This window comes from Rattus rattus, chromosome 15, assembly GCF_011064425.1.
Source record: "Rattus rattus isolate New Zealand chromosome 15, Rrattus_CSIRO_v1, whole genome shotgun sequence".
Taxonomy (NCBI): Eukaryota; Metazoa; Chordata; class Mammalia; order Rodentia; family Muridae; genus Rattus; species Rattus rattus.
Window position 1 is genome coordinate 71,231,998 of NC_046168.1, and position 27,752 is coordinate 71,259,749.

A 27,752-nucleotide genomic window follows, 5' to 3' on the forward strand; every position below is an offset into this window, starting at 1 on the left:
GTGGGCTTGAACTCACTACATGCAGAAGGTTGGCCTCAAACCTGTATTGGTCATCCTGCCGTGTCCTCTTGGGTACTATGATTTCAGATGCCTGGCTTGCATCTTGGTTTCGAGAGCCTACCCTTATGTTGGACACTGGCTATTAGAAGCTGCACTGGGATTTTGATTCTTGTAGAGAAATCTTTTTTTTTTTTCTTTTTTGGAGCTGGGGACCGAAGAGAAATCTTTTTTTTTTAAAGATTTATTTATTTTATGTATATGAGTACACTGTAGCTGTCTTCAGACATATCAGAAGAGGGCATCAGATCCCATTACAGATGGGTGTGAGCCACCATGTTGTTGCTGGGAATTGAACTCAGGACCTCTGGAAGAGCAGACAGTGCTCTTAACCACTGGGCCATCTCTCCAGCCCCTGCATCTGCCTTCTTATGTGGGCTGTAGGGGTCCAACTCAGGCAGGCTTATCAATGGCTTCAATGCATTGAGCCATCCCCCTGGCCCTTCATATGATTTTTAAGTTTGAATTCAGAACGATGGCTTTCTTTATGATATTGAATGTGAATTTTTTTTTATTATTTAAAATTTTTTTGGTTTTTATTGTGGGTATGGGTGCATTACCTGTATATATGCTTTTGTACCACATTCGTCCCTGGTGCCCACGGAGAGGCCAGAAAGGGCGTTGGACCCTGGAGCTGCAGTTACAGATGGCTGTGAGCCACCATGCCGGTGTTGGTCCTGTGGTGGAGTAGCTGTGCTCTTCACTACTGAGCCATCTTTCCAGCCTTTGCACTTTAATTTTTTATTTGTCCCTCCGTTTCCTTCCCCACTCCCCACCCTGTCTTGCTCCTCCCATGGGGGAATCTTTACATGCTTCTGCAGTGATTATATCCAGGATGAATTCCTAGAAGTACAACTCTTGGAGGTCTATCCTGTGGTCCCATGCTGGGCCGAGGAGGAGATTAGAGATCTTTACCCATAAGGCCAACCCGCAGAGCCCCAGTTTCCCCATTTGGTGCCTCGGCCTAGTCTGTCTCACTTCCGTGATTTCTGGCTTGGGGAGCTTCTGGCTAGCTCTGCAGGGGTGTCCCATGTGGTGAAGTCACTGTAGTTTTCACTCACATAACGGGTGGGGGGGTGGGGGTGGGGAGGCGGATGGTGGCGGCAGCCAGGGCTGCTGTGGGAACATGGGAATTGGAACCTTTGCACAATGTGTGTGGTCTCTGCTCACTCTTTCCAGAGAGAGAGAGATGGGTGTTTTGGCTTGGACACCCTGCTGGGGCTCAGGCTAGGGAAAGAGCTAGAACCTAGATTTCTGGCTGTCTGAGTGGGTAAGACCGGGTAGAGGAAGTCCTCGCCTGCCCCATCAGCCCTCAGGTGTTGGTGGTTACCTGCTGTCCAAGGTTCCCAAGCATGTATGTGAGGAAGAGAGATTTCATGGTTGCCTCTAGGCAAACCACCCTTTTCTGAGTGTCCTTGTGTCAGGCCCCTTAGACACATTTGCTCCATCGAACCCTTAGCCACACCCCACATGGAATGACTCTCACAGGGAGAGTTCACTGATGCTTCTGTGGGCTTTTGTATACAACTCTGGGTCGGATTCCTGCTCTGGCTGCTTCTGTTATTGAAGGGGGTTGCTGGGCTCGTTCAGAGGAAAGAAAGGCTGGCGAAGGAAGGAAAGGAGCAGGAGGCAGCTTGTGGACGGGAGGATGTGCTGCTTGGTCCTGATGCAGAACTCTACCTCTTCCTCCTGCGTCTTGAAATTGCTCAGTGTCATATTTTGCTTTTGGATTTTTTTTTTAAAAGATACCATATTTGTTCTTATTGCTTGTAAATTAGCGTTTTGCCTGCATGTATGTGTCTGTGCCGTGTGCACGCCTTGTGCCTGTGGAAGTCAGAAAAGGTCATTGGATTCCTTGGAACTAGAGTTTTGGACAGTGGTGTGCCTCCATGTGGGTGGTGGGGGTCCTCTGCAAGAACAGCCAGTGCCCTTAACCCGAGAGCCATCTCTCTAGCCCAGGGTTTTTCTTGTCTAGTCTTGGCCTAATAATAATGAAACCCGATAGCTACCCTGATGGCCGCTCCGTTAAGTACATTCTTCATGATTTCTGTGCGTCGTCGGTCTTCACTTTGCCACCCCTTATGAAATGACTACTTTTGTTGCTTGCTCCGTCTCACACGCGGGGAGGCAGAGGCTCGGAGAGATAAAGGAGGAGGACCAGGTTGGGTACAGTTCTTGAGTGCGAGCCCACCTGTCAGACCTGTGTATCTGTGGTCAGCGGACTCTGAGGGCTGACTCTAACTCTCTGCTTTTCTCCCCAGCTCCCTAGCCTTTACCCTGTGGGCCCAACGTGAAGAGCGCGGCATGCAGCACCCCCTGGCTGGCCCGGTGTCTTTTGACCTGCTGTTGACTGCTCCCAGGAGGCCCTGACGCCCTGGGGCACTTTTGCTCTGCACAGGACCACGTTGGGGTTTGCCATGGTGACATAAAGGGGTGTAGAGGAAGGAAGGAGCAAGACCAGCCTGTAGACTGTGCCCCTGGCTGGGTGAAAGGGCCAGGGGCCCGGAGCCTTCTCTCCACTGCCCTCTGAACGTCTCACTTCCCAAGTCTCTGCATTTCTCAGTCAGTGGACAACTTTTGGAACTCCTGTGTGAGGACTTCGGGGGACCAGGCCAGGCTGGGCCTCTGCTGGTTGAGGTCCCGGGGGCCAGAATGCCTGCCCTGGCGTGCCTCCGGAGGCTGTGTCGGCACCTGTCCCCACAGGCTGTCCTGTTCCTGCTGTTTGTCTTCTGCCTGTTCAGCGTGTTCGTCTCGGCCTACTACCTATATGGTTGGAACCGGGGTCTCGAGCCCTCGGCAGATGCTTCTGAGTCCGACTGCGGGGACCCACCACCTGTCGCCCCTAGCCGTCTCCTGCCAATCAAGCCTGTGCAGGCGGTCGCCCCTTCCCGAACAGACCCGCTGGTGCTGGTATTTGTGGAGAGCCTCTATTCACAGCTGGGCCAGGAGGTGGTGGCCATCCTGGAATCCAGTCGCTTCAAGTACCGAACAGAGATTGCACCGGGGAAGGGGGACATGCCCACACTCACGGACAAGGGCCGCGGCCGCTTCGCCCTCATCATCTATGAGAACATCCTCAAGTATGTCAACCTGGATGCCTGGAACCGGGAGCTGCTGGACAAGTACTGTGTGGCCTACGGCGTGGGCATCATTGGCTTCTTCAAGGTATCCGGGGAGTGGGTTCCTGAGCGGTTCCCAGCGCTGCCTCTGTACTTGCTCTGCTAGCTAAGCGCGTGTCAGTTCCCACTGCGAAATGAGTGTGCTGGTGGCTCTTAGCTTCCTTGTCATGAAGGGTGAATGGCGCCTGCGTGCAGCTGCTGAATGCTTACTGAGTATTTGGAGGCCCTGCCCGCTACATACAGGGCTCAGTGTATAGTAGGCACTTGTCTGAAGGAGACTCGGGTCTGGGTGCAAGGTAGGAAGGGCTCACTCTGCTAGGTACTCTGAGCTTGCCATAGCAGTTGTCTCGGAGGACGGCCAAGTGAAGGCACAGGGTTAAGCTACTCATCTGAGGCAGTGTGGTTTTCTACCCGTGGTCTTCCTCCTGGAGACAGTGGAGGGTAGAGTTTGTGCAGAATGTGCTCCTAAACCCAGAGCTACTTTCCACAAAGAGAAAGGAGAAGGAAAACCCAGTGTGCAGGCGAGGAACTGTTCTGGGCTTGTGGCGTTGTTCCCTGAACCATCCTTGAGATTGGGGTCATTGCTGAAACCTTGTCGTAGAGGATCTGCCCCGAGGAGGGGGCAGGAACAATGGATATGTGGTCATGCAAGATGAATGCAGCTACCAGCTGGAGACCTGACTTGGGGGCTTTGGGGGACATTTGTTTACTGGATGCTTCCAGTGTCCTGGGCCCTGTGCTAGGTACCAGTGCAAAGAGTAATGAGTGGAAACAGAGAAGCTGCAGCCGAGATTCTAGCATGGTAGGGGTGGAGCGGGGGTCTGACTACGCAGAGGCTCTGGAGGTGTGATAAATCTATAACGGGGGGAGGGGACAGAGAAGGGTGTGCAAGAGGGGCTGTGGGGGACAATGCTGGATCTGTAGACAGCCAGGAAAGTTGTTCCTCATGAAGCGGCCCGAAGGGGCTGGGAAGGGTACAAGGCTAAGGGCAGCTACTGCATGGTGTGAATACAGAGGCAGGAGTGGGATCCAGGCAGAAGGTGCCCATGTCCCAAGCCTCCCTGCACATTGTTCCTTTGTCAGTGCCGGGAGAGGCTGCTTCAGCCCAGGCTTCCCACAGCATGCTCTTTCATGCACTAATACAGCAGGAGGCTCTGCCGGTGAAAAGAGAGCGAGTCAAAAAACCAAAGGCCCTTAGAAATCCTGCAGTGGGGCGGCCCAGTGTGATTTGTTTCTCAGCCAGCTTGATCTCTTTCACAGAGCACCCTCTGGGGAACACTGGCCTGGTTTACGGCTTCACAGAGGCAGAAAGTTGGGCTGGCTCCATTGTCTCTGTGCTTTTTTCTTTTCTCCTGCACTCTGTACCCTTCTCTGCCATGAACTTCATTAAGGTTGACTCAGAGCCCCAGGCCTGAGGATCGTCAGAACGCAGACAGTTATTGAGAGCTCATTCAGTGCCATGTGCTGCCTGCCTGCTCCACACAAATGAACTGACTTCACACTAATAAGCCGTTCTCCAAGGCAAGCAGAGGTGCGCTGATTTAAGAGAGGGGTAAACTGAGGCACAGATAGGTTAAGCTCACAAACTCACACCCCTACCAAGTATTATCTAGGATTCAGGTCCAAAAAGCCCCAAGCCATAGAGACCTGGTCTTCCTGAGGTTTGATGAGTCCAGGAGCTGAGTTCTGTGCCAGAAGCTCTGTGCTGTGTTCTAGATTCCATGCCTGGGTGTGGCCATTGAGCGTGCTTAAAACAACAGAGCTTGGACCCTATGTAATCCCAGCTCCGTGTTTAAGGTGAACATGAATGACAACATTGAAAAGCAGGGACGAGCTCAGAGTCACTGGGTCAGTGGCAAATGCAGCCAGCCCTCCCTACTCTGCTGCACTAAGACTCCAGGATTTTGAGCTGAGACTTTGACTGTTCTGTTAGAATGTGCGCCGCCTGGTGGCTGAGGCACACCACGGCTCTCTCTGCAGAGCCTGGCTTCCGTGCTGCTCCCTGGACTTGGCAGACTAAGTGCCTGTGCCAGGGCTCAAGTTCCAGATTCTCCAGGCAGGGTGAGATCACAAGCTTAAAGGTCCAGACTCCAGGCCAAATCTTTCTGAAACTTAGAAGCAGTGTGACCTTGGTCAGGATGTTCAGCTAATGGCACAAATGACAGCCCCTGCTCCTCGACTATACTAGAAGAAAGACCGTTGAGGGAACGAGGACAAGGGCCAGCACCTGGAGTCACTCCCTGTGTAGTAAACACAGCGTTCACTTGGCCTGTGCCTCTGAGAAGTCCTTGAGGTAGGGGTTGGCTCCTCATCTCTGCCCATTCGTAGCACTGTTCTGTGTCAGGCTCACAGAGTAGACGGACGCCCTGCGTCTGGATGCACACAGGGTTGGTGAAGGTCATGTGACCGTTCAGTGCCCAGCACGTTGCTTTGCTTGCTCTGTCACATAGAGTAGGCACTTTGTTTTCAGATAACATGACAAATTAAGTGGCTTTCCCAGAGTGACATGGTCAGTATGCCACTCACCAGGATTTGACAACCCAGCTTACTGCTTCTAACTGGATGACCACAAGGCTACATAGGAACAGACTGACTAGAGACTCAGAGAAGGATGTAGGGCTTCTCAGGGCAGATCGCCTGCTTGTCAAGAAGTCTCTGGTAGGCCTCTATCCCACTTCTCGGTCTGGCCTTTCCTTACTTCATGGAGACCCCTTTAAGAGGGAGAGTGGCTGTCTCCTTAGTGCTGAAGAGTAGGAAGAAGATCTCATCTAGATGGACCCTGTGACAGAGCCAGCATCTCCTGTGCTAGGCCTTCTGTTCCCTTCTCTCGCTGGATTCTTTCATGGCTGGCTGTTGTGGCCTGGCTTCTTCTTCCACAGTGGCTCCGTATCTAGACAAGCCACAGCGCCTCTCAGCAAGCTCAGGGCCAGGACTTTGAAATGGGATCCCTGAGCAGGTAGTGTCTCCGTGGCGTCCTGGGCCTGAGCAGTGGTAGACAGGGCCTGATGTGTCTCAGGCCCTCAGATGGGTCACACTCTGGGCCAGTGCTGACTTAGGGTGGTGAGGATCTGGGAGCCCGGGGAGGTTGTCTCTGTGGATGGGTCTCAGTCTCTTGCACCTCAGTACTGAAGCTGCCTCAGGATGGGGACTTGGCAGGCGTTCTGTGCATCTGGAGATCCAGTGTGGTTCATTATCACAGTTTACAAAACCAGGCCCCTGCAGAGGCTTTGTGGGACTAGGAAAAGTCTAACTGTTAAGATTAGTAACCAGCTTTCTCTGGGCAGGCTGAGCTCTGAACCAGGCACAAGGCTCAGACTGAAACTTACCATCCACTCTGTTCAGCATGTGCTGAGGCATGATGCTCACCAGGGCAGCCCCACGGGGGCTTCCTCCTCCAGATGCTGTGGATCTGTGACCTCAGTCATTACCCCTGACAGCTCCCGGGACCTGGGTCTATCCCCATGGCCTTCCTGCCTCTTCTCCTTTTTTGATGTCTCCATGGCTCCTTGTTGTTTCTTAATCATGCTGTGCTCTCTCCTGCCTCAGGGCCTTTTCACTTGCTATTCTTAGGCCTTGACCTCTACCTTCTCCAGTTGATCACTCATCCTGTAGCATGCTCCAGAGGCCCTTTCTCCAGGAGCCTCCTGAGCCAGCTGTCTGCCCAGCATGTGCTGGTCCGCAGCTCTGACCTTATGCATGTATGCACACTGTGTCTTACTCTTGTTTTGTGGTTTTGATGGTTGTTGCTCCTTCCTGCTTGATTCTAAGGAGAGGGCCACATCTACCTTTCTTCTCAGTTTACACTCTGTTTCCTGTCTGTCTTTTTTCTCGCTCTATCTCATTAAATACTTAATGTCTGGTACAGTACGTAGCTGCAGACTGGTAAATCAGCCCTGGAACCCACAGCTATCAGATGTTAGGTATTGGCTGTTGCTGTTTCTCTTTCATTGTTAAAAATAGTTACTTATCAAATGAATGTGTGTCCCTGTTGGGTGTCGGGGATCCAAAGTAAGAAATACAACCTTGTCCTCCAGTAGCTGCAGGCTGGTAGGAGGGAGGCTCTCAACCCAGTGCGGTTGAGGCTTTGCCGTGATCTTAGAGAAGCCGATGGAGGAAGCAGGTATATGTGTTGGCTTTGAAGGATAAATAGGAGTTTACCAGACCCAGGGGAGATAATTGATCCAGTATAGGAACAAGGGCAAATGTACCATATTTATAGGCAGCTGTTTGGAAGGGTGAGGGAGAGCATGGTGGAGTGGGGAGACCAGGAAGAGGAGATGATGTACGGGGAGTGGGGGTAGCAGGAGGCAAGGGAGGTGCTCTCAGTGGGGGCTGGTGGGCCAGAGAGCTGCTTTCTGGGTGGGAGGGTGGCCTTTTTGTCAGGTATATGTATGTGTGTGTTTGTGTGTGTGCATGCATGCACGTGTGTCTGTCTGTGTCAGTGTGTGTCTGTGTATATCTGTATGTCTGCATGTGTATCTGTGTGCATGTGTCTGTGTCCGTTTGTGCATGTGTGTTGTGTGTTGTGTGTTGTGTCTGTGTGTCTCTGTGTGTATGGGTTCAGGGATATGGTAGCTCTTGTGAAGCTGTAAATGTTGTTGACGTTACGGTCGTCAGCTGTGCCTGACAGCTCTTCTGCCCTGCACTGCTGTAGGCCAATGAGAACAGCCTGCTGAGCGCACAGCTCAAAGGCTTCCCTCTCTATCTGCATTCGAACCTGGGCCTGAAAGACTGCAGCATCAACCCCAAGTCCCCACTGCTCTACGTGACACGGCCCAGTGAGGTGGAGAAGGGCGTGCTGCCCGGAGAGGACTGGACGGTGTTCCAGTCTAACCACTCTACCTATGAGCCAGTGCTGCTGGCCAAGACGCGCTCCTCGGAGTCCATCCCACACCTGGGCGCAGACGCCGGCCTGCACGCTGCCCTGCATGCTACTGTGGTCCAGGACCTGGGCCTCCACGACGGCATCCAGCGTGTGCTGTTTGGCAACAACCTCAACTTCTGGCTGCATAAGCTCGTCTTCGTGGATGCCGTGGCCTTCCTCACAGGGAAGCGCCTCTCACTGCCTTTGGACCGATACATCCTGGTGGACATTGATGACATTTTTGTAGGCAAGGAGGGCACACGCATGAAGGTGGAGGATGTGAAGGTAAGGAGAGACCTGGAGTTCGTCATGGGGCCACACCCTATTGCACCTCCCGTGCTGCTATTCACACAGACCTATTGATCCCCACTTGGGCCAATTGCTGTCTTACTTTGTGCAAGAAGCACCTAACGTTTGGTTAAAGTGTTAAATATGGAGGGATTTCGCATGTATATTCTGGAGTTCAGGAGGAGGAGACCCAGGTAGAAACAAAAATGAATCCGGCAAGGGACGTAATCTGCCTTTTAACCCAGATGTGATTTTTAACTCTTAAAAAACTGTTCGCCATTGTCAAAGACCCAGCAAGATTCTTCAGAATGAGATCCCAAGTCACATGCACAGTGTGTTTTAACAGCTGTACACTGATAGTGGGATGCTTATGTTAAATTCCGAAACAGTTTACCAAATTGTTTGCAGAAGCTCTTTGCAAACACACGTGTGCTCTCACCAAGAAAGATGTCTGCTAGAGGACAATCTAACATGCAGTTGCCTCCAGTCATCTGGCTTACTGGAGTCCGCAGAGGAGACAGCATGCCCGTGTGAGGGCACCAGTGTAGGTTGCCACCACAGAGGGCAACCATAATAATAAAGCAGATGGAGACAAAACAGGGGATTAAGTCCCCAGAGCGCTGCCGGCTGACTGGGTGTCCTCTCTCAGGAGATTAACAGGGCTAGAGATGTATTAGCACCAGCACAGACCTCTTTGATGCTACAAGAGGCTTTAGACAGCGTGGCAGCCTCTTTCTCCTGAACTTGAAACCTCTGGCAGGGCTGGCCCAAGGTCTGGAAGGAAGGGTCCACTGGGGTTGTGGCCCTGTCCTGCTCTGAGTTGAACTCTGCAAAGAGTAGCATGGTGGTCTCGGGTAGTGAAGACCCAATTTTAGTCAAGTCCCAGTGTGACTCTGACTAGGTGACTTGGAGAAGTCCCATCCTGTCACTGAGCCTAACTAGGCTTACATAATGGTGTCTTACTCGGGTAGGGGAGGGGTATGTCCACATGGTCAGGCTCCTCCCTCCCCCATTCCCACAGCAGGCTTGGGCAGTGCTGATCTGCTTTTAAGGACAGTGCCGCCCCTGACTTTTCTTTAGTGCTCTCCTGTTGAGGCTTTTAAGTTCACTCCAGTTGAGCCTTCCAGCCATACCGTCCTGCAATGCCCCTACCAACCAGCAGTTGGCAGTGTAGCTCTGGCCGTGCAGTACCGGTTCTGTGGTCCCAATAGAACCTGTGTAGCTAAGGGTTGGTGAGTGCTAGGCTCTGTGCTCAGCTGTCTGTGTGCATAACCTCATTGCCTCTTCACAGCAGAGGGAGCAGAGGTGTGAGTGCCGTCTTATGAAGAAGCCACTGTGGCTCAGAAAGATGGAGAGGCTTGCTCGAGGCTGCATGGCTAGATCGTGTGTCTATCAGGCAGTGATTAACCTTGGTCAGATGCCTGAGCAAGAGTGCTGCCTAAAAGCAGGCTCTTGCAGGTGTCAGAGCCTTGTGAGCAGTACAGTCCTATCCCAGAGGTCAGCCTCCTCCATGGACTAGCAGGGTGCTAGATACATTCACAGGAGGACCATTGGCACACAGAACACAGAGTATGTCCTTGGAAGATCAGAATCCTTTGATCCAGTCTTGCCTTCCTCTGAGAAGGAAGGATCCTTCGTGTGACGATTCTGCTTCACTGTAAGCTCTCCTTCCATGACTTTGCTACCATAAGTTAGACAGTGTCACAGGCCGAATCTCACCTCTCTGCTCCCTGAGGACAGAGATCTTCTGGTCCCCTTTGCGATTAAGGCCTAGAGAAACTCAAGAGCTTCTCAGGCATACGCTACTCAGCCAGGCTGGAGCTTAGGTCTGTCCAAGCCAGATAGAGTCTGTGTAGGAGGTGGCATGGGCTGGCTTCTCAGGTGTGCAGCCTATGCTCCCCCTCAAGGCTTAGATAGAGACGATCCCTATGTGACTGAGCCCTGCTGGCATCCAAGATGGTCCCTGTGTGACTGAGCCCTCCTGGCATCTGCTTCATGTTCAAAGCATCAGCAGAACAAGGGCCCAACATTTGCATCTTGGGGCCATGCTGAAAATGGAACCCAGGCCTCAGGTGTGAGGTGAGACAAATGCTATATCACAGAGATAGACTGTTGGCCCTGTGTTGGGCCCTGTGTGTCTTGTGGATGGTCCTGTTATAGCAGGATACCCTCAGATGCCCAGTGGGAAAAATCTGGCCTCCTGACCTCCCCTCACTTCTGCCTCTCCTCTGCCTGTCCTAGGCCCTGTTTGATACACAGAATGAACTTCGTACACATATCCCAAACTTCACCTTCAACCTGGGCTACTCAGGGAAATTCTTCCACACAGGTACGTGACGGACCACCTCTACAACCATACAACCACACAACCTCTTGGGCTTCTCCCAAACTGCCCCTTCAGATCGTTGTTACGAGAGCACCAGGTACACACTGGGTTGGGGGATGGGTGACTCCAGAACTCATGGTCCACAAGAGAGGTCCAAGCAGAGGGCATAAGGTTTGTGGCTTGGCAGCTGTGCAGCCCTAGGTAACATATCTTCCTTCTGTCTCCTCACCTTTAGATTTCCACTTATAAAAGATAATAGCTGAATTAAAATGCTTTTATTACATTCTTACTTACTGTGTGTATACATATGTTTGGGTTCATGTATCATAACATGTGTGGAGATCAGAGGACAACTTGGGGGTTGGTTTTCTTCTTTCACTGTGTGGGTGCTGGGAATTGAACTCAGGTTGTCAAGCTTGGCCATTTCATTGCTGAGGGGCACTGCTGAGCTTTTTCAGTGGCTGAGTTTTAAGAACACTGTAGGAGTTTATAGCATAGAAATTGAAAGCACAAATGGCTGTCCTAACCCCTAGACGGCCACCCTTCTCTTGTGTTTTGTTTGCAGTAGCAGGACTGAGGTTGAGGGTTCTTCCAAGTTCCTTCCGTGCTGGGCAAGTGAAAGGGGACCAGCCCTGAACTGGTGGTCTGCAGCCACCAAAGTTCTGGTCAGGGCCACTGTAGTCAGCCATAGGTTGAAAATGTGCACGAAGGCCCACCGATACCTAGAGTGCTGCTGGCGCTGTCTGCACTTGGGTGTTCTTAGCCCTGAGCAGGTCAGAGATGGTTGCAGTTGTGCCTCTGAGCCAGAGGTTTAAGCATCCTGTATCCACTCAAAACTTGTGTATGTTAGTGGGTTAGAAGGCACATGGCCCAGTTTGGACTCTTGGAATAGGATGAGAGTAGGCATTTGAGAGGCAGAAGAAACACCTCGTATTGTTTACTTCAAACACAAGGGCCCACAGAGGAGATGGTGTGGTCAAGCCACTTACTGAGGGAAGGGCAGTCTAGACTCAGCTTGTGTTCCCCTGTGCCAAGGCTTAGTTGGTTCTTCCACATAGCTTCTAGGGGACCGTGCTGAGTATTCTATCTGCAGTCAGGGACCAGGTGGGATGCTGTGTGACCGGCCAGCCTTGCTGACCACTCTGTGCCGCTGCCATAGGTACCGATGCTGAGGATGCTGGGGACGACCTGCTGCTGTCCTATGTGAAAGAGTTCTGGTGGTTCCCCCACATGTGGAGCCATATGCAACCCCACCTCTTCCACAACCAGTCTGTGCTGGCTGAGCAGATGGCCCTGAACAAGAAGTTCGCTGTCGTGAGTAAGATTCCCTATGGGACAGACCTGGAGGGGAGCAGGGCTGGGCTGGGATTCAGTTTGATAGCTCTGTTTCTGTGCCAGGGCTGGGGGTGAGCTGCTTTGATAGCCACTGTTGTCTAGACACCGCCAGAGGGGAGTCCCACTTTATAAACAAGGAAAAGTTCATGGGCCTGGTGGTACATGTCTGGAATACCTGCATTTGGGAGGCAGACATGAGACCCTGTCTCAAAATAAAACAACAAAATCCAAAAACCCAAATAAAAGAAACTGAGGCTCAGGAGGTCACCTCAGGGCTCATGCCGAGGCCTGTTCATTTCCTGGACCTGAACTCTCACCTTCAGGCACTGAAGAAGAACCTGGGGGGAGCTGGCAGAGGTACTTAAGAAAACAGTCAGAAGACAAGCTTGGACCACACTAGCCAAGCCAGGCAGGAGACGGTTCCAGGCATATGCACTGAATGAGAAGACGGAGACCCGAGGTCCAGGCTTACACCTGCCAGTCACTCTTGAGGTTCCAGCCCTCCCTTGCCATGCCAGCTTTCAGTTTTCCCATCTGTACCTATGGGCCTAGACCACGTGCCCCGTCATTCTAGCCTTTGGCTTTTTTCTAGATGCAAAGGGAAAGTCTCCCATTCTCATCCTGCCGGGTCATCCTCTCCCCAGGAGCACGGCATTCCCACAGATATGGGGTATGCAGTGGCGCCCCACCACTCTGGTGTGTACCCTGTGCATGTGCAGCTGTATGAGGCCTGGAAGCAAGTGTGGAACATCCGTGTGACCAGCACAGAGGAGTACCCGCATCTGAAGCCTGCCCGTTACCGCCGTGGCTTCATCCACAATGGCATCATGGCAAGTGGCTGGGAAGGACATGGTGGACTCTCATGACGGGGCTGTGCACTATGCTGGGAGGCATGGCTGCAGTTGGCTGGCTTAGGGCTTTGGGGCCAATGTCTGCTATAGTTCTGCCTCAGAGACTCTGTCACGGGGCGGGCGGGCGGACAGATGGCCCTTATCTTCTGTGACAGGATTGGGAAAGCTTGCTTGCTCTTTTAAAATTTATTTTTAAGTGTGTGTGTGTGTGTGTGTGTGTGTGTGTGTGTGTGTGTGTAGGTCAGACGACAGCTTGTAGAAGTCACTTATCTCCCTCCACCAGCAAGATTGAACCGAGGTCATCAGACTTGGTGACCAACATCCTGACCTGCTGAGGCTTCTTGCTGCCTCTACCTCCTTTTTAATTTTTACATATTTATTTATTTATTTAATTTTATTTTTTAAAGAATTTTTTATTTTATGTATGTGAGTACACAGTAACTGTCATCAGACACACCAGAAGAGGACATCAGATCTCATTACAGATGGTTGTGAGCCACCATGTGGTTGCTGGGAATTGAACTAAGAACTCCTGGAAGAGCAGTCGGTGCTCTTAACCCTCTGAGACCTCTCTAGACCCTTTATGTTTTATTTTAAGACAGGGTCTTGTCGCCCAGGCTGGCCCTGGGATGCATGTTAACTTTGGGTATGAGGTAGTTAGGAGGCATGCTCATCCCCTGTTCCTAGAGCCTGGTTTCCAGGAGGGAGACAGACAGCCTGCGGTAATATAGGTTAGGTTCATAACTACTGGTTTGAGTAGCTGAGGCTCTGACATTACCTGTAGTGCTGCTGTGTTAGAGGGTCAAAGACCCTTACTGCAAATGGTCCAAGTTTCTAGAAACTTCCGTGCTACTTTTGGGCCTGTTTATTTTGTGTAGAGAATAGCAGCAAAGTATAAGGCAAGGGCAGTGGTTCACTTGGGTGGCACTGCAGGCTGTAGAGCCCTTGGGAAGAAGGACTCCCAGGAGTGGGGCCTGTGGGGCCTTATAGGAGAGCATCTTCCCGAGGAGGCCCCAGCCCTTCTCCTGAGGAAGCAGCCTTCCTTTCTTGACCATGGCTGGAGATATCATGGCCTCTCTTCCGTTTCCTCTCAGGTCCTCCCTCGGCAGACCTGTGGTCTCTTTACACACACCATCTTCTACAACGAGTACCCTGGAGGCTCCAGTGAGCTGGACAAGATCATCAATGGGGGCGAGCTCTTCCTCACTGTGCTCCTCAATCCTGTGAGTGCTCCACAGCCCAGGGCTGATAGGAGGAGGGGTGCTGACTGTAACCTAGGAGCTTCCCAGCTAGGCTGGCACAGGGACCCAGAAACAGGAGGTCCTCTGCCTACTTGTGGTACTGGTGTCCTCTGCTGTGTGACATAGACAAAGAAAAGCATTGGTATTCCTCTTTGGTAACTGAATTCTTACAGAAATATTAACACTTTTTGCTCATGTTTCCTTTTGATTCTTTGTGTGTGTATTAGTGTGTGCACATCATACATACTTCACTTGAAGCTTTCTGGTCTCTCTTTTCTGATTTAAGGGGGAAGCAAGTCTTCTTGTATGAAGTAAGCCATGTGTGTATTATCCTCCAACCTTATGAGCTGCGTACCTCTCAGATTCTGTTTTCACACCTGTTGTGATTTATAAACAACACAAATAGCTCCCGCCCCGGGCCAGCTTCCTACCCTAGGCCTGTACTATTAGCAGTCAGTTAGACCTGGGTTTTCCTTGGCTGAACGCAGGCCTAGGTCCACAGTTTGTTGATAGTCCAGGTGTACCTTGCTCTGGGTATCAGTGGCCAGGAACAGGTGGGGGTCAGGGTGTGTAGAAGCTGACCCTGCCCCTCCTCCTCCCTTCCCTGGCACAGATCAGCATCTTCATGACACACTTATCCAACTATGGGAATGACCGCCTGGGACTGTACACCTTCAAGCACCTGGTGCGCTTCCTGCACTCCTGGACCAACCTGAGGCTGCAGACACTGCCCCCTGTGCAGCTGGCCCAGAAGTACTTCCAGATCTTTTCTGAGGAGAAGGACCCGCTTTGGCAGGTGGGCAGAGTGGTATTCCAGTCATGGGCTCAAGGCTCGGCCATCACACTTCACACTCCCTCTGTGCGGGCACACATAGGTGCAATGTATGCACATACTGTACATTCCCCACCACCCTTAAATGTGCGTGCATACATACTCATACACAAACTTGAGAAAGAGCCCTAAAGAACTGGGGTGAGACTCACGTATGCAAACTGTAGAGAACACCTGCCCGCCAGTGTCATGCCTTCTCCTTCACCTGCAGCAGGCTCTAAGCTGCTGGTAAAGGGGCTGAGGGCAAGTTTGGGACAGACCTTGGGAAAATCTATACCAGGACTACTAAAAACTGGAAACAGAAGCTAGACTTGGGCCAGGGATCCTGGCCAAGCCTGGCTTGTGGTCTGTCTTTGTAAAGAAAGTTTTGTTGGTACCCAGTCACACTTCTTGGGTGTCTGTGCCATTTTTGTGTCAGTGCAGCAGAGACCAGAAGAGTACTGTAAGCCTCCCGTGTTTACTAAACACTTCCCAAGAGGTTTACCCTGCTCCAGGGGCAAGTTTGCTGAACCCTGGGTTCAGGCGTAGCGTACACAGTTAAAGTCAACAAGTCCTTATGAGTTCCTGTTAGTGACGAGCACACTGCAGGCCACTTGCCAGACTCACTGGAGTTATGGCATTAACCAGAAATGATTCCTATCTGTCACAGAGTGGCGTCTGGAGGTGAGGATGTGGCCAGAGTGCAGGGTAGGTAAGAGTCATGTAACTGTGGGGCGTGGTCATTTAATACCAGCATTGGGGGCAGAGCCAGGTAGATCTTTATGAGTTTGAGTCCAGGCTGGTCTGCAGAGTGACTTCTAGGCCAGCCAGATTTATATAATGAGACCCTGTTTAACAGACAGACAGACAGACAGACATGCTCACGTATGGAGGGAGTTCATTCGTGGACCTTAGGCCTCCCTCACATCTTTCCATTGCTGTTTTAGGATCCCTGTGAGGACAAACGCCACAAAGACATCTGGTCTAAGGAGAAGACATGTGACCGCTTCCCAAAGCTGCTCATCATTGGCCCCCAGAAAACAGGCAGGTCTCTTGACCCTTGACCCAGCTTCCCCCACTTCCTGTTATCTCAGCCACAGAATTCTGGAGACCATCTTGCTCAGGTCTCAATCTTAAATATTTTGTCTCCTCCTAACCAGAAATGGGAGCAATGTGGGGACGACTATGAATTGCCTGTCATGTGGGGGCGGAGGCAGAGGAGGCGTGGCACTTATTTTGAACCACAGCCTCAAAGAACACTTCCAATGTCCTCTTAGGAGTCTCTGAGAAAAGCCAGGAAGGATCCCTAGATCACCTACTCCACAAATTACAAAACCGGCAAAGAGGACTGCGATCAGTTAGTCATGTCTGTCAGAAAGGAGCACGACAGACAAGAATGCTAAGCATTGTCCACTCAGTTCCACAAGGACAGGTAGACAAGACTGGAGGCTCCCAGAAGTTAAGAGACTTTCTGTAACGTAGTTGGGAAGTGAGGATTCCAGCTCTTAAGGCCTGATTTCTATGACCCTGAAGCTTATATTGATCATCACCAAACACCAGTCTCTCTCTAGGTGCGCTGGCCGCACAGAGAATGAAGAAAGGTCCTCTCAAAGAGGAGGAAGGGACCAGGACAGGGAGTCACCAGCAAGGAGGCACAGTGGACCTGGCCTTCCTGGCTTCTAGAGGTTTTGATGTTGGACAGGCGTGGTGTCACAGGCCTGTAAACCCCAGCACTCAGAAAGCTGAGGCAGGAGGACCATGAGTTTGAAGTGGCCCGAGTTACCTAACAGGACCACGCCAAAAAGCAAGGCCAGCAAATGAAAAAGCAGCAAGAAAGTAAAGAGAGCAAGAACTTCCCATGGACAGGCCTGGGGGCTTGGAGCTTCTCGTCCCTGGGCTGTTCCAAGGTTCCATGTGGACAGAGGCCCAGAGCTAGAAACGACCAGCAGGAAGCACCTGGTTCTGAGACTCTGAGGGGACAACAGTTAACTGGGTTTGGAGGGTAGTGGTGAGAAAGACTCTGAGGTCAAGTTCTTGTTTGGTGATGAAGGATGCTGTAATAGATTAATGGATCTGGAAGGTTACAGGACATGGCTGTGTGTGCACCTAGGGCGTCCTTTACAGGACATGGCTGTGTGTGCACCTAGGGCGTCCTTTATGGCTGTGTCTGCACCTAGGGTCCTTTACAGGACATGGCTGTGTCTGCACCTAGGGCGTCCTTTATAGGACATGGCTGTGTGTGCACCTAGGGCGTCCTTCATAGGACATGGCTGTGTGTGCACCTAGGGCGTCCTTTACAGGACATGGCTGTGTGTGCACCTAGGGCGTCCTTTACAGGACATGGCTGTGTCTGCACCTAGGGCGTCCTTCATAGGACATGGCTGTGTCTGCACCTAGGGCGTCCTTTACAGGACATGGCTGTGTGTGCACCTAGGGCATCCTTCATGGGACATGGCTGTGTGTGCCTAGGGCGTCCTTTGCAGGACATGGCTGTGTGTGCACCTTAGTGTATGTGTGTGCACTTCCTTTACAGGACATGGCTGTGTGTGCAGGAGGAGCTCAGACTCCAGACATGGGAAGGGCGTCCTTCATTTTCCCAGGCCCTTCCCATGGCTGTGTGTGCATATGGAAAATAGGACATGGCTGTGTGTGCCTTATCCTGCTCTTGTCTTGGGACCTTGGGGTGTGTGTGCACCTGAGGTCCTCAGCTGTCCTGTGTCTCACCTAGGCACCACAGCCATGGCTGTGTCTGCACCTGTTCCATGGCTGCATGCACCTACCCTTCATAGGACATGGCTGTGTCTGCAACGTCCTTTACCCCAGACCTTGCCATTAGAGATCCTTTGAGGAGATCCAGACGGGAAGGATTTTTAATGGAAAATAGGTCCATCCTGCTCTTGTCTTTGTTGGGGTTGGGCTGAGGTCTCAACTATCACAAACCTGGGGCATCACCCCGACCTCAGCAGCAACTGGTAAGTGGACCTTTGAGGAGATCCTTTTGTCCCCAGCTGGACAGGGAGACCATCGTGGAGCCAGCTGGAGTGTGCAGTGTGGCCACAGCAGGAAACAGCTGGGCCTTGCTCACACTCAGCTGCAGTCCCTGTAAACAGGGACAAGGCACAGTGACTCTCGAGTCACGAGTCACGGTGCAACAGTGTTGTGACAGACAGAACACTGGATGAGGAAGCCCTTTGCCCAGGGTCAGAGCTAGCTACCAACCCCTCCCTGACTGTCATAGAGTTCTCAGGGAGCGAAGTTACACCCATGTGACAAGTCAGCTGGGCAACAGCAGGGTGAAAATCCAGGTGTTCTTACTGCCTGTTTCTGTGTGGCCAGCTGCTGGGAGAGGAGTCCTTGCGGGCTTCTAGGATTCTCTGGGCATGGTAGAATCCCGCTTCCCATCAGAACTTTCCAAAGAGGGCACTGTACAGGGGGTTACTATGGGCTGGTGTTACTCCCTAGTCTTTCTGTTTGTATTTTCCCTGTCCTTGCTTTTATAAGCCCATGCTCTACCATTACGCATTATTAATTAATGGGCTCCCCGGGCACAGGGATTATGGGCCTGTGTTTGTCTTTTGCTGTTTTTTTCCACAGTTTTCTTCCATTTGCCATATAGCATATGTCCATGTTTACTCATCCTTCAGTCTATATTTTTAACAAGTGTATCCTCTTACTTAAAGCCTTGTGGCCAGATGTATCAGTGCAAGCCAGCGTGTTTAAGATTTTAGGAAGGAAATGTGGATAAACAAACTGTCCTTAGAGCAGTCCACCGCCCTTCTGCCTGGGCTGCAGGGTACTCAGCTGCACTCTCACACGTAGGTAGTGGGTAGCCGTGGGAATACCTCTGCCAGGAAGGTTAAGAGTTAGTTGGGTATTGTTGCCGCACACTCCAAGCTTAGGAAATGAGTCTTCTGTCTTCTGAGCTTTCTTGAGTCAGGTATTACAGATGAAGAAAGTCAGTCTAAAATAAGAGAGGCTGACTGCTTGACCCCATTCCCAAGACTTTAGTTTTATAGATAGGTCTGGGGTGGGCATGGAGGTCTGATAGGTCCTAGAAGGTCTGTTTAAAGGTTCTTAGGATCACTGAAGAAATATGTACTTTTTTAATTAGGGTGTACTTTGTTTCCTTCTTGGTATCCCCAGGATGATCTGGACTGTTTGGGTTGGGGGTAGGGCATTAGACGTAAAGCTGGGCTCATCCACAGCGGTCCAGTGTGAGCTGTACGAGTGGCAGAAGGTGACTGGGAAACACCATTGTAAGTCCAGAAGTGGCGGAGGACATCCTTCTTCCTGGACATGTCCTTCCCGGATGGGAGTCACTCTGAGCCCAGCTTGTCCCGAGAGACAGAGGAGTCAGGGCCAGCAGGTCCCTCTACGGTGCTGCAGAGTCCTTTCTCCTACAGCCTACATCACGTTCTTTAGAATCACCAGACTTTTGACTCCATGACACCCACTGAACAGAGGTGAATTTGGAACAGGAGACTGCCGAGTGTCAGTTCCTTCCAGAATCCCCATCAGAGCCACGTCCTTGCTGGCTAGGGCAGTGTAGTGTGCCTTGCTTGGTTTTTGAGGAAAGTCCACCTACAGTGACTGTCACCCTGCCACACTGTATTCCTGGGGCCTCTAGCTTATGAGACTTTGGTCTTAAGTCCTGTCTCTGGGCTTCCTGCAGGTACATGGAGTTCTTCCCTATTCCCTCCAACACCACCTCTGACTTCTACTTTGAAAAAAGTGCCAACTACTTTGATTCAGAAGTGGCGCCACGGCGGGCAGCTGCCCTATTGCCCAAGGCCAAGGTTCTCACCATCCTCATCAATCCAGCTGACCGGGCTTACTCCTGGTACCAGGTGAGTGGGCCAGGCCAAGTCCTCGAGGAGGGTGCGGCTCCGTCTATTTACTCGGGCAACACTGAGCAAGAACCACTGTTGGGCCCTGGGCACATCGCCTGCGGTGTGATGGTTGAAAATGGTCTTCCCTCTGTGGTGCTTCTGGCCTGGTAATGGTGGCAGACAGAATTGATGTTGAATGTCAGCACCATCTGTCTACCTGCCCACTCCGGGCTTCACGTGGACTCCGATAGCCATGAGAGCAGAGGGTGAATCAACTTAGAGGCAACCTAGATTCCAAAAGCAGCCATCTAGTTTATGCTGGCTGTGGTTTCCTACCCATGATAGGTAGCTGGGAGCAGGGACTCAGGGCGGGATGAATCCCTCCTAAGGGGATCTAAGAAGGCAGCTCCCACCTGGGGCAGAATAAAGTCCAGACAGAGGCCTTCTTGTTGCTCTTCCTGCTGTGTGCTCCAGGCCTTTCCGAGTCTCTGCCTGGTTGACTTCTCCGTGCGCTCCACTGGGCTCATGGGAATGCCTCTCACCCTGGCATGGGGCTAGAAGGGGTTCCCCTCTTCCTGTCTTCTCACTCTTTCTGTGGGAGTATGCCACACTGCCAGGCCCTGTGATCAAGTGGCCTTGGTGCCTGAGGCTACTTTCCTGGCCATGTGCATCAAGAAGCCATCAGACTGGGTTTGACCAACGTCAGGCTGTGGAACACTTGGGCCTCAGCCTATAGTTAGTTACCTGGGAGGTATACACTGTCCTATAGTTACCTGGGAGGTATACACTGTCCTATAGTTACCTGAGAGGTATACACTGTCCTATAGTTACCTGGGAGGTATACACTGTCCTATAGTTACCTGAGAGGTATACACTGTCCTATAGTTACCTGGGAGGTATACACTGTCCTATAGTTACCTGGGAGGTATACACTGTCCTATAGTTACCTGGGAGGTATACACTGTCCTATAGTTACCTGGGAGGTATATATTGTCCTATAGTTACCTGAGAGGTATATATTGTCCTATAGTAACCTGAGAGATATATATTGTCCTATAGTTACCTGAGAGGTATACACTGTCCTATAGTTACCTGAGAGGTATACACTGTCCTATAGTTACCTGAGAGGTATACACTGTCCTATAGTTACCTGGGAGGTATACACTGTCCTGGCTGGGGAGGTTTTTCCTCCTAGCTACTTGCAGTAGCTGTGCCACCTTCTGAACCTTCTCACGTAATGCCGTAGTGGCTGCTTCCTGGGGCCTTGCAAATCCTGTGTAGTGACAGGGTTCCTGTCTTCTCCTCCCTCAGAACTCCCACTCTTAGCCATGGTGGTAGAGAGCCCTCCCTTTCTTGTTCTCTGGGATGCTGGTTTATACCTTGTCTTGCCGTCTGTCTTAATGGGGAAGCCAGAGTACAGCAGGCAGCTTCTCTTTCCTCTGTGTGTACACCGCTCATGTGGGACATGTAGGGATTGAGGGTGCTCTCATGGGTCCAGTCAGTGCTGCCTGGTACCAATGACAAAGCAGCATTGTTTCCTTCCTTGAACTCCACAGCAGTTTTCTAGAAAGCTGACAAGGGTGTGTGTGTGTGTGTGTGTGTGTGTGTGTGTGTGTGTATTTTACATAGGTTTCATGTGGTGGTGTAGTAGAGTTCTCTAAAGGGACAGAACCGATTGGATTGGCTCACATGATAGATTCTGAGTGGTCTAGTCTGCGTAGTCGTGACTCTCACACTGGAGTGGTGAGAACCCAGCAATCCCAGTCTGTCGTTGAAGGCCTGCAGGATTCATGGAGAGCTATAGGTACCTGGGAGGTATACACTGGATACATTTTGGAGCGGGAAGAAGTTGAATTCTGATACACAGACAGGACCACAGCAGTAGTAGCAGTAGGTGAACATGCCAGTGAGGGTCCAGACAGACATGCAGAGGCCAGGCTGGGTTCCTCCCCCCTTTCTGTCCACCGAGAGACCCTGCCCACATTCGGGTGGGTCTTCCCACTGCAGATGGCCTCGTCCAGAAGGCCCCTTGGGTCTCCCTGTGGCTTACCTGTTGGCTATAGATTACGTCAAGTTGACAACCAAGAGTCACCATCACAGATGGCATTTTGGATGCCTTGTAAACCTAAGGCCTTATTCTCTTTCCTGTCCATGATCAGGGGAGCAGGCTTCATAAGGAAGAAGAGGCTGCTCCATTCTGGGAGAGTTTAAGAAGGTTCTGGGAGGAGAGGAAGGGAGCTGGTCTGTCTTCAAAAAGTCAGGAGAACCAGAGGCTATTTTTATATATCTTTATATGCATTATTACCCAGCCTGCCCTGCCCTGAGCTGTGTGTGATCTTCGGTGATGAGCAGGGTCAGTTAGCATAGGCAAGTCCCTGGCCTCTGACCTCTGAGATCTGTTGGTTGGTGGCTTACAGCATTCCAGGTTGGCCAACCTGGAATCTCCCCTTCTGTGAATTCCGTCAGTCCATCCGATGTCTGTCGAGGACTTTCATGTCCTTTCTAAGAGGCAGCACTGTGTCATTTAGCTGGCACTGGGAATGTGGTTACGTTATGTTTCTCTATCAATAGGTTATCGATAGGTGTTTCCTATATGTAGCAACTGACTCTAGTTTTCCATTTCATAGAGGCTTCCTTGTTATTTGGGTTTTAGAAAATTGTTGTAAGAAGGAAAAATGAGGGCTGGGGGATGTGGCTCAGTGGGTAGAGTTTGCCTAGTGTACACAGGACTCTGGGTTTGAGCTCTACACTGCACAACACTAGATGTGGATTGCACATGCCTGTAATCGTAGCACCGAATCAGAAGTTCAGGTCACTGGCCATCCTCAGATAGATACACAGTGAGTTTGAGGCCAGCATGGACTATGTCAGACTGTCTTGGGAGCAGGGTGGGAGAGTAGAGTCACTGTACAGAAGCCCACATTGATGTTGGTGCTTGCTGGTGAGCAGATCCCCGGAGTGCCAGGAGTCCCAGAGACTGTGCCAATGAAGAGCATTTGGGAAGCCGATGTAATACACCTCCTACCATGCAAAGATATGGAACTTGGGGCTGTGGGGTTGATGACTCCCTGAGGCTGAAGCAATGAGAGGTAGAAGTAGGACATCAGCCTAGGCCACCCGCTTGCTTCTGCTCAACCTGTGATGTCCCCATCCTCTTCCTTTGCCTGCAGCACCAGCGGGCCCATGATGACCCAGTGGCCCTAAAGTACACCTTCCATGAGGTGATCACAGCTGGCCCTGACGCATCCTCAAAGCTGCGTGCCCTCCAGAACCGATGCCTGGTCCCTGGCTGGTATGCCACTCATATTGAACGCTGGCTCAGCGCCTTTCATGCCAACCAGGTAGATGCCTGCCCTACCTCTTGGAGAAGGGAGTGGCTTTAATTTAAAGGGACCTGGACAGCCCTGTGGGGGATTGGGGAGGAGGAGGAGCTATGGTATGGTGGAGGGGGTGAACTCTGGATGCTCAGGGCCCTGTGTTTATAGCCAGGCTATTCTTGCTGCAGTGGGCATGACCCTTTGCCACTGTGAGGGAAGCAAATCCTGATAGCCCCTTTTCCTTTTCTTGTCTCTAGATCCTGGTCTTGGATGGCAAACTGCTGCGAACAGAACCTGCCAAAGTGATGGACACGGTGCAGAAATTCCTCGGGGTGACCAGCACGGTTGACTACCATAAAACCTTGGCGTAAGTGTAGCCTTGGCCTTTGCGTGAAGCAGTTTCCCTGGCCCAGAGTTGGGCCAGGAAAACAAAGGCTTGAATGACTGGGAGAGACAAGGAGAGTTGATTCACGTTAGTAAGCAAACATGCAAGTCTTCCCTGGTGATGACTCTTTAGCAGAAAAGTGAGTGTTAAGATGGCTTGAGTCATCTTAGTAAAGCTTCGTCCTTAGGAGAAGGGGGCAGTGACTCTGCTCTGCTTTCCACCGTGGAACATTCAATACAAGCTGGGCTCTTGTCTAAATGAGGTGACTCCCACAGTAAGTGTCCGCCTAGGCTGCAGGGGCTTGGGTCTGGGGAGGCCACCCCCAGGGCTGTGCACACACAGGCTTGGGTCTGGGGAGGCCACCCCCAGGGCTGTGCACACACAGGCAGCATGTCGGTCCCAGGATGGGTCCCAAGAGAAGGGACTACACTTATCCTCATTCATTGGCTGCTTCTTCAGGAGTATTACCTCCTCACACCCAGGATGTTAGAGCTGGAACAGAAGGCGGTGCCTCTCTTGGAGGCAGGAAGCTCCAGCACCCTGAGTGGAGCTGTTCTGCTGCTGATACTGGTTAGGACCAGATAGGACCATTTTGTTGGGTTTTCTTCATCGCTGAGTTCTGTGACTTTTGACACGTCCTCTGGGTTTTGGAGTCTCCACTTGTCATTCCAGAGGTGGGGATGAGGAGAATAACTCGTGCTTCCGAGGGTTGCTGGACTGAATGAGAAAGTGTGTGTGATGCTCTGGGCTCCGTGGTGGCTTATAGCACATGCTGCCTATGTGGCTGCTACCATCTTGAAAATTGGGGATTAAAGAAATCTTGGGCTCAACACAAAACAAAAACACCCTACTCTACATCAAGTTAGGGGTTGCTTAGGAGATGTCTCCCAGGATGGTGTGGGTTGGAAAGAGTCCACGGGGACCGTAGGAGAGCTGGAGCTGCTCAGCCTGGCCCAGAGGGACTTAGGACATGGAGGTGCCTTTCTGGGAGGCAGGCTGTGCTCAAGCCAATGTGAGCTCCAGACGGCACGTATCAGCCAGCATATCCACACGGTGTGAGTGGGGGAGACTCCACATACACTAGGACAAGAGCGTGGCCTTGAGGAGGGAGGGCAGACCACTCACCTACAGGCTTCCAACCTCTTCAGGTTTGACCCAAAGAAAGGATTTTGGTGCCAGCTGCTCGAAGGAGGAAAAACCAAGTGTCTGGGAAAAAGCAAGGGACGGAAATATCCAGAGATGGACCTGGATGTAAGTGGGGGTTCTAGTCCCAAGCCGGTGTGCTGAGTGGGAGGGGTCCCTCTTTGGGGAGATCTTTTCTCTTTACCTTTGAGTATGGCAGTGACTTGGGGCCTCTTACACAGCAGTCATTCTCTAGAGAAGGATAGGGGTTGGGCTCTGGTCAGTGTTGCTGTAGTCGAACAAGTGTTCATTAATTCTAGCATGGGTGGCACTGTGGGTGGCGTGAATAAAGCATGGCCTCCACACACAAGGAAGCAGAGTCTAAGCAGAGTGCCCACACTTGCACTGGACGTTCTGAGCAAGGGATGTGGTTGTAGACTAGAGGGTAGAGTTAAAGGCCATACCCCAGGATTTAAACCGGTGCAAGAGAGAGATGGGCCACTCTTGCAGGGGAGAACATTGTAAGCACGTTCAGGTCACAGGGTCGCAGATTGACCTTGTTTTGTTTTGTTTTTCCTTTTTGCCATTGGCTTTGATGAATGCTCTCTTCTCTCCCGTGGGTTTTGACCTTGGGTATTGTGCTTTGGTGCTCCTCCTATGTGAGCATTTTGTCTGGAGGTTTCTTTATAGGAGAGACAGAGTGTGGTGTTGTGGGAGGCAGGTATATTGGCATGTCACCCCTCACCTCAGCTTTCTTCCCATTGCAGTCCCGAGCCTTCCTAAAGGATTACTACCGGGACCACAACATTGAGCTCTCTAAGCTGCTGTATAAGATGGGCCAGACACTGCCCACCTGGCTGCGGGAAGACCTCCAGAACACCAGGTAGCCTTGGCCACCACAGCCAGACAGAACGCTTGTGTTAGCAGGGATGTCCTGCCTCACACTGAGCCAGACTGACCTGCCTCGAAGGATGCTGGCCCCAGCCAGCCAGAAGCAACGAGCAATACCCTGCTAAGGCCCACCAGAGCCGGAAGCCCAGGCAGGTCTGCAAGGCCTCAGAGCATCCACTGCTGGATGTGTGGCTGTGGGACCTCTGTGGGACCAGAGGTCCATTCCGTTCCTTCGCAGCCTCCCTGCCTGGGGAGAGCACTTCCTGTTGGTGGAAGGTCATTTCCTGGTAGGAGGAGTCCTGGAGACTCTCTCCTGTCCCTCACTGTGTTCGACCAGTCCTGCCCTGTCCTGTGTCATACCACCCCTGCTCCAGCAGGATGTCCCCTCAGTATTAGCTGTCATATTTCTCTGTCCTCCAGACAGTAAGGGAGAGGAGCGCAGCTGGGCCTCTCGCCCAACTAGGGAGAAAGACTGGGCATGTCCCTGAGGGTTTTGAGCCAGGCCCCGCCAGGGTTTAGGTAGGCACCCAGATGCACTCATAGATTGAATGTGAGGGTGGCCATCTTGAGAGGACATACGACTCAGTATTTGGGTTATTAGTATCAATCTCATCTCCCCTTTGGGGGAAAGACTCTCTGGTCCCTATCGTATCCACCTAGTGCTCATGGTCTCTTGTTGGCCCTGGGCCACTGCCCTGCCACTGGGCCCAGAGACATGGGCCTTGGCCCTGTCCTGTTCACCTGGATGTGACCTGTGGTGTTTCCTGTGGTAAAGGCTGAGGCGAGTCAGGAGTCTGCCAGTGTTCATACTCCCATGTACATATACTGTCTCCCAGCCACCGCCTCGGCCCGGCAGGCAAGCAGAGTCAGCAGCACTGCTCTCTACTGCTTTGCCTGGCAACCTGTGGCCGAGGGTCCCCAGAGACCCCCAACCTCCCAAATACTAAGAAGCTAAAGTATTTTAATATTTTGTGTTTTTTTTTCTTGGTGCCAGAGTTTATACCCTGGGTGCTGGGGTCGCACTGTGTTTTATATATATATATATAATGTGTATATATATATATTATATTTTTTTTGGTTGGGTTTGTTTTTAATTCAGTCATACACAACGGTGGCAAGCCCTAGCCTCAAAGAATGTCGTATCTTAATGCTAGAGAATGAGGTGGAAGGGAAGGTGAGTGTCTGTGAGCGCCTAGGCCTCAGGGCGATGGCTTGAGGGTCCCTCTGCCCTCTTCTGCGGAGGGAACAGAGATGCTCAGATGGAAAGAAGACCAACTCTCCCAGAATAGTCTGGCCTCACAAAGCCGAGTGGCCGTGGGGTGTTTGGGCCACAAGGAAAGGCTGGCCTGGGCTGGGGGCCCTGGGGCCCTGAGCTGGCCTCCCCCTCCCCCATCACATGGTGCTAGGTTAGGGGCTGCCTTGGAGTGGGGTGCCCACAGGGACCTACAGAACCGTCTCTAGTCCCTGCAGACACAGGGTCTTTGGCTGTTTTCTGTTTGGATTCTGTTTCTGTCCACCTTTTCACAATGTGAAGTGACTGAGGTTGGGTTTCCTCTTCTCCTGCAACCCTCACATCCCTTCAACTGCCAGTCCAGTGTCCACCAGCCATCCAGGACATTCTGGCATCCTGGGCATGGAAGGGTCCCAAGACGATGGGCACAAGGTGGGTCCAGGAATGGGAGGTGGCTTTGGTCAAGGTCACAGAGCTGTTAGAAGCAGGCCCCTGATTCTGAGCCCCATGCTCTTCCAGTACCATACTGCCTCTGAGCCCACCTTGAGGACCCCACTGTGTTCTAGGTTCCTGTCTGTCCCTCAGTCACATAGCTGTGGTCATTCCAGGACATGGGGACAAACCATTCTTTCCCAGCCAGGTGCCTTTGAGCCTTCCCTTCCAAGACCTGCACTTTTCCTGCTGTGTCCTTGTTTCCAGAGCCCATCATCCTGGGAGCTGGGGTAGTCTTCATTATGAGCTATTCTCTTCTGGAGTTCTCCACTGTGGTGGAGGGTGCGGGATGCTCAGAGGGACCTGCATGCATGGTTTTGGTGTGCAGAGAGCCATATCACATCGTGTTTCTCACTGGGGTCTTGGAACCTGTGGATCTTAGTCCCTACACAGTCCCTCTGAGGCATGCTCAAATGCCCTGCCAGCAAGCTAGAACCAGACTCAGGGTTAGGTCAGAGCGCATGCCCTTAGCCTCACCTCCCACCTGTCAGTGAGGATGGCTCCTGTGTTCTGAAAGCTACTCTCTGTGTGAGACCATGTAAGAGCCGAGTTAGGGTGGTTGGAGTGGCCTTGGTACAGCATGCAGCCCTGTT

The 27,752-nt window shown here is 51.8% G+C and overlaps 1 protein-coding gene across 1 annotated transcript; it reads left to right on the forward strand.

Moving 5' to 3' along the window:
- The first annotated feature begins 2,352 nt into the window (after positions 1-2,352).
- Ndst1 (N-deacetylase and N-sulfotransferase 1) lies at positions 2,353-26,401 on the forward strand. Its single transcript, XM_032885509.1, has 13 exons — positions 2,353-3,222; positions 7,831-8,325; positions 10,570-10,657; positions 11,814-11,968; positions 12,634-12,819; positions 13,935-14,063; positions 14,695-14,877; positions 15,840-15,936; positions 19,528-19,739; positions 22,892-23,062; positions 23,296-23,405; positions 24,572-24,674; positions 25,313-26,401. The coding sequence occupies exons 1-13, from the start codon at positions 2,710-2,712 to the stop codon at positions 25,430-25,432; spliced, it is 2,562 nt and encodes an 853-aa protein (XP_032741400.1). The 5' UTR covers positions 2,353-2,709; the 3' UTR covers positions 25,433-26,401.
- The last annotated feature ends 1,351 nt before the right edge of the window (positions 26,402-27,752 follow it).

Excerpts from the sequence above, each read along its gene's own strand:
- Ndst1 (XM_032885509.1), top strand. The coding sequence starts at position 2,710 with ATGCCTGCCCTGGCGTGCCTCCGGAGGCTGTGTCGGCACCTGTCCCCA. Across the intron at positions 3,223-7,830 it reads GCATCATTGGCTTCTTCAAG|GCCAATGAGAACAGCCTGCT; the intron begins GTATCCGGGGAG and ends GCACTGCTGTAG. Across the intron at positions 19,740-22,891 it reads GGGCTTACTCCTGGTACCAG|CACCAGCGGGCCCATGATGA; the intron begins GTGAGTGGGCCA and ends CTTTGCCTGCAG.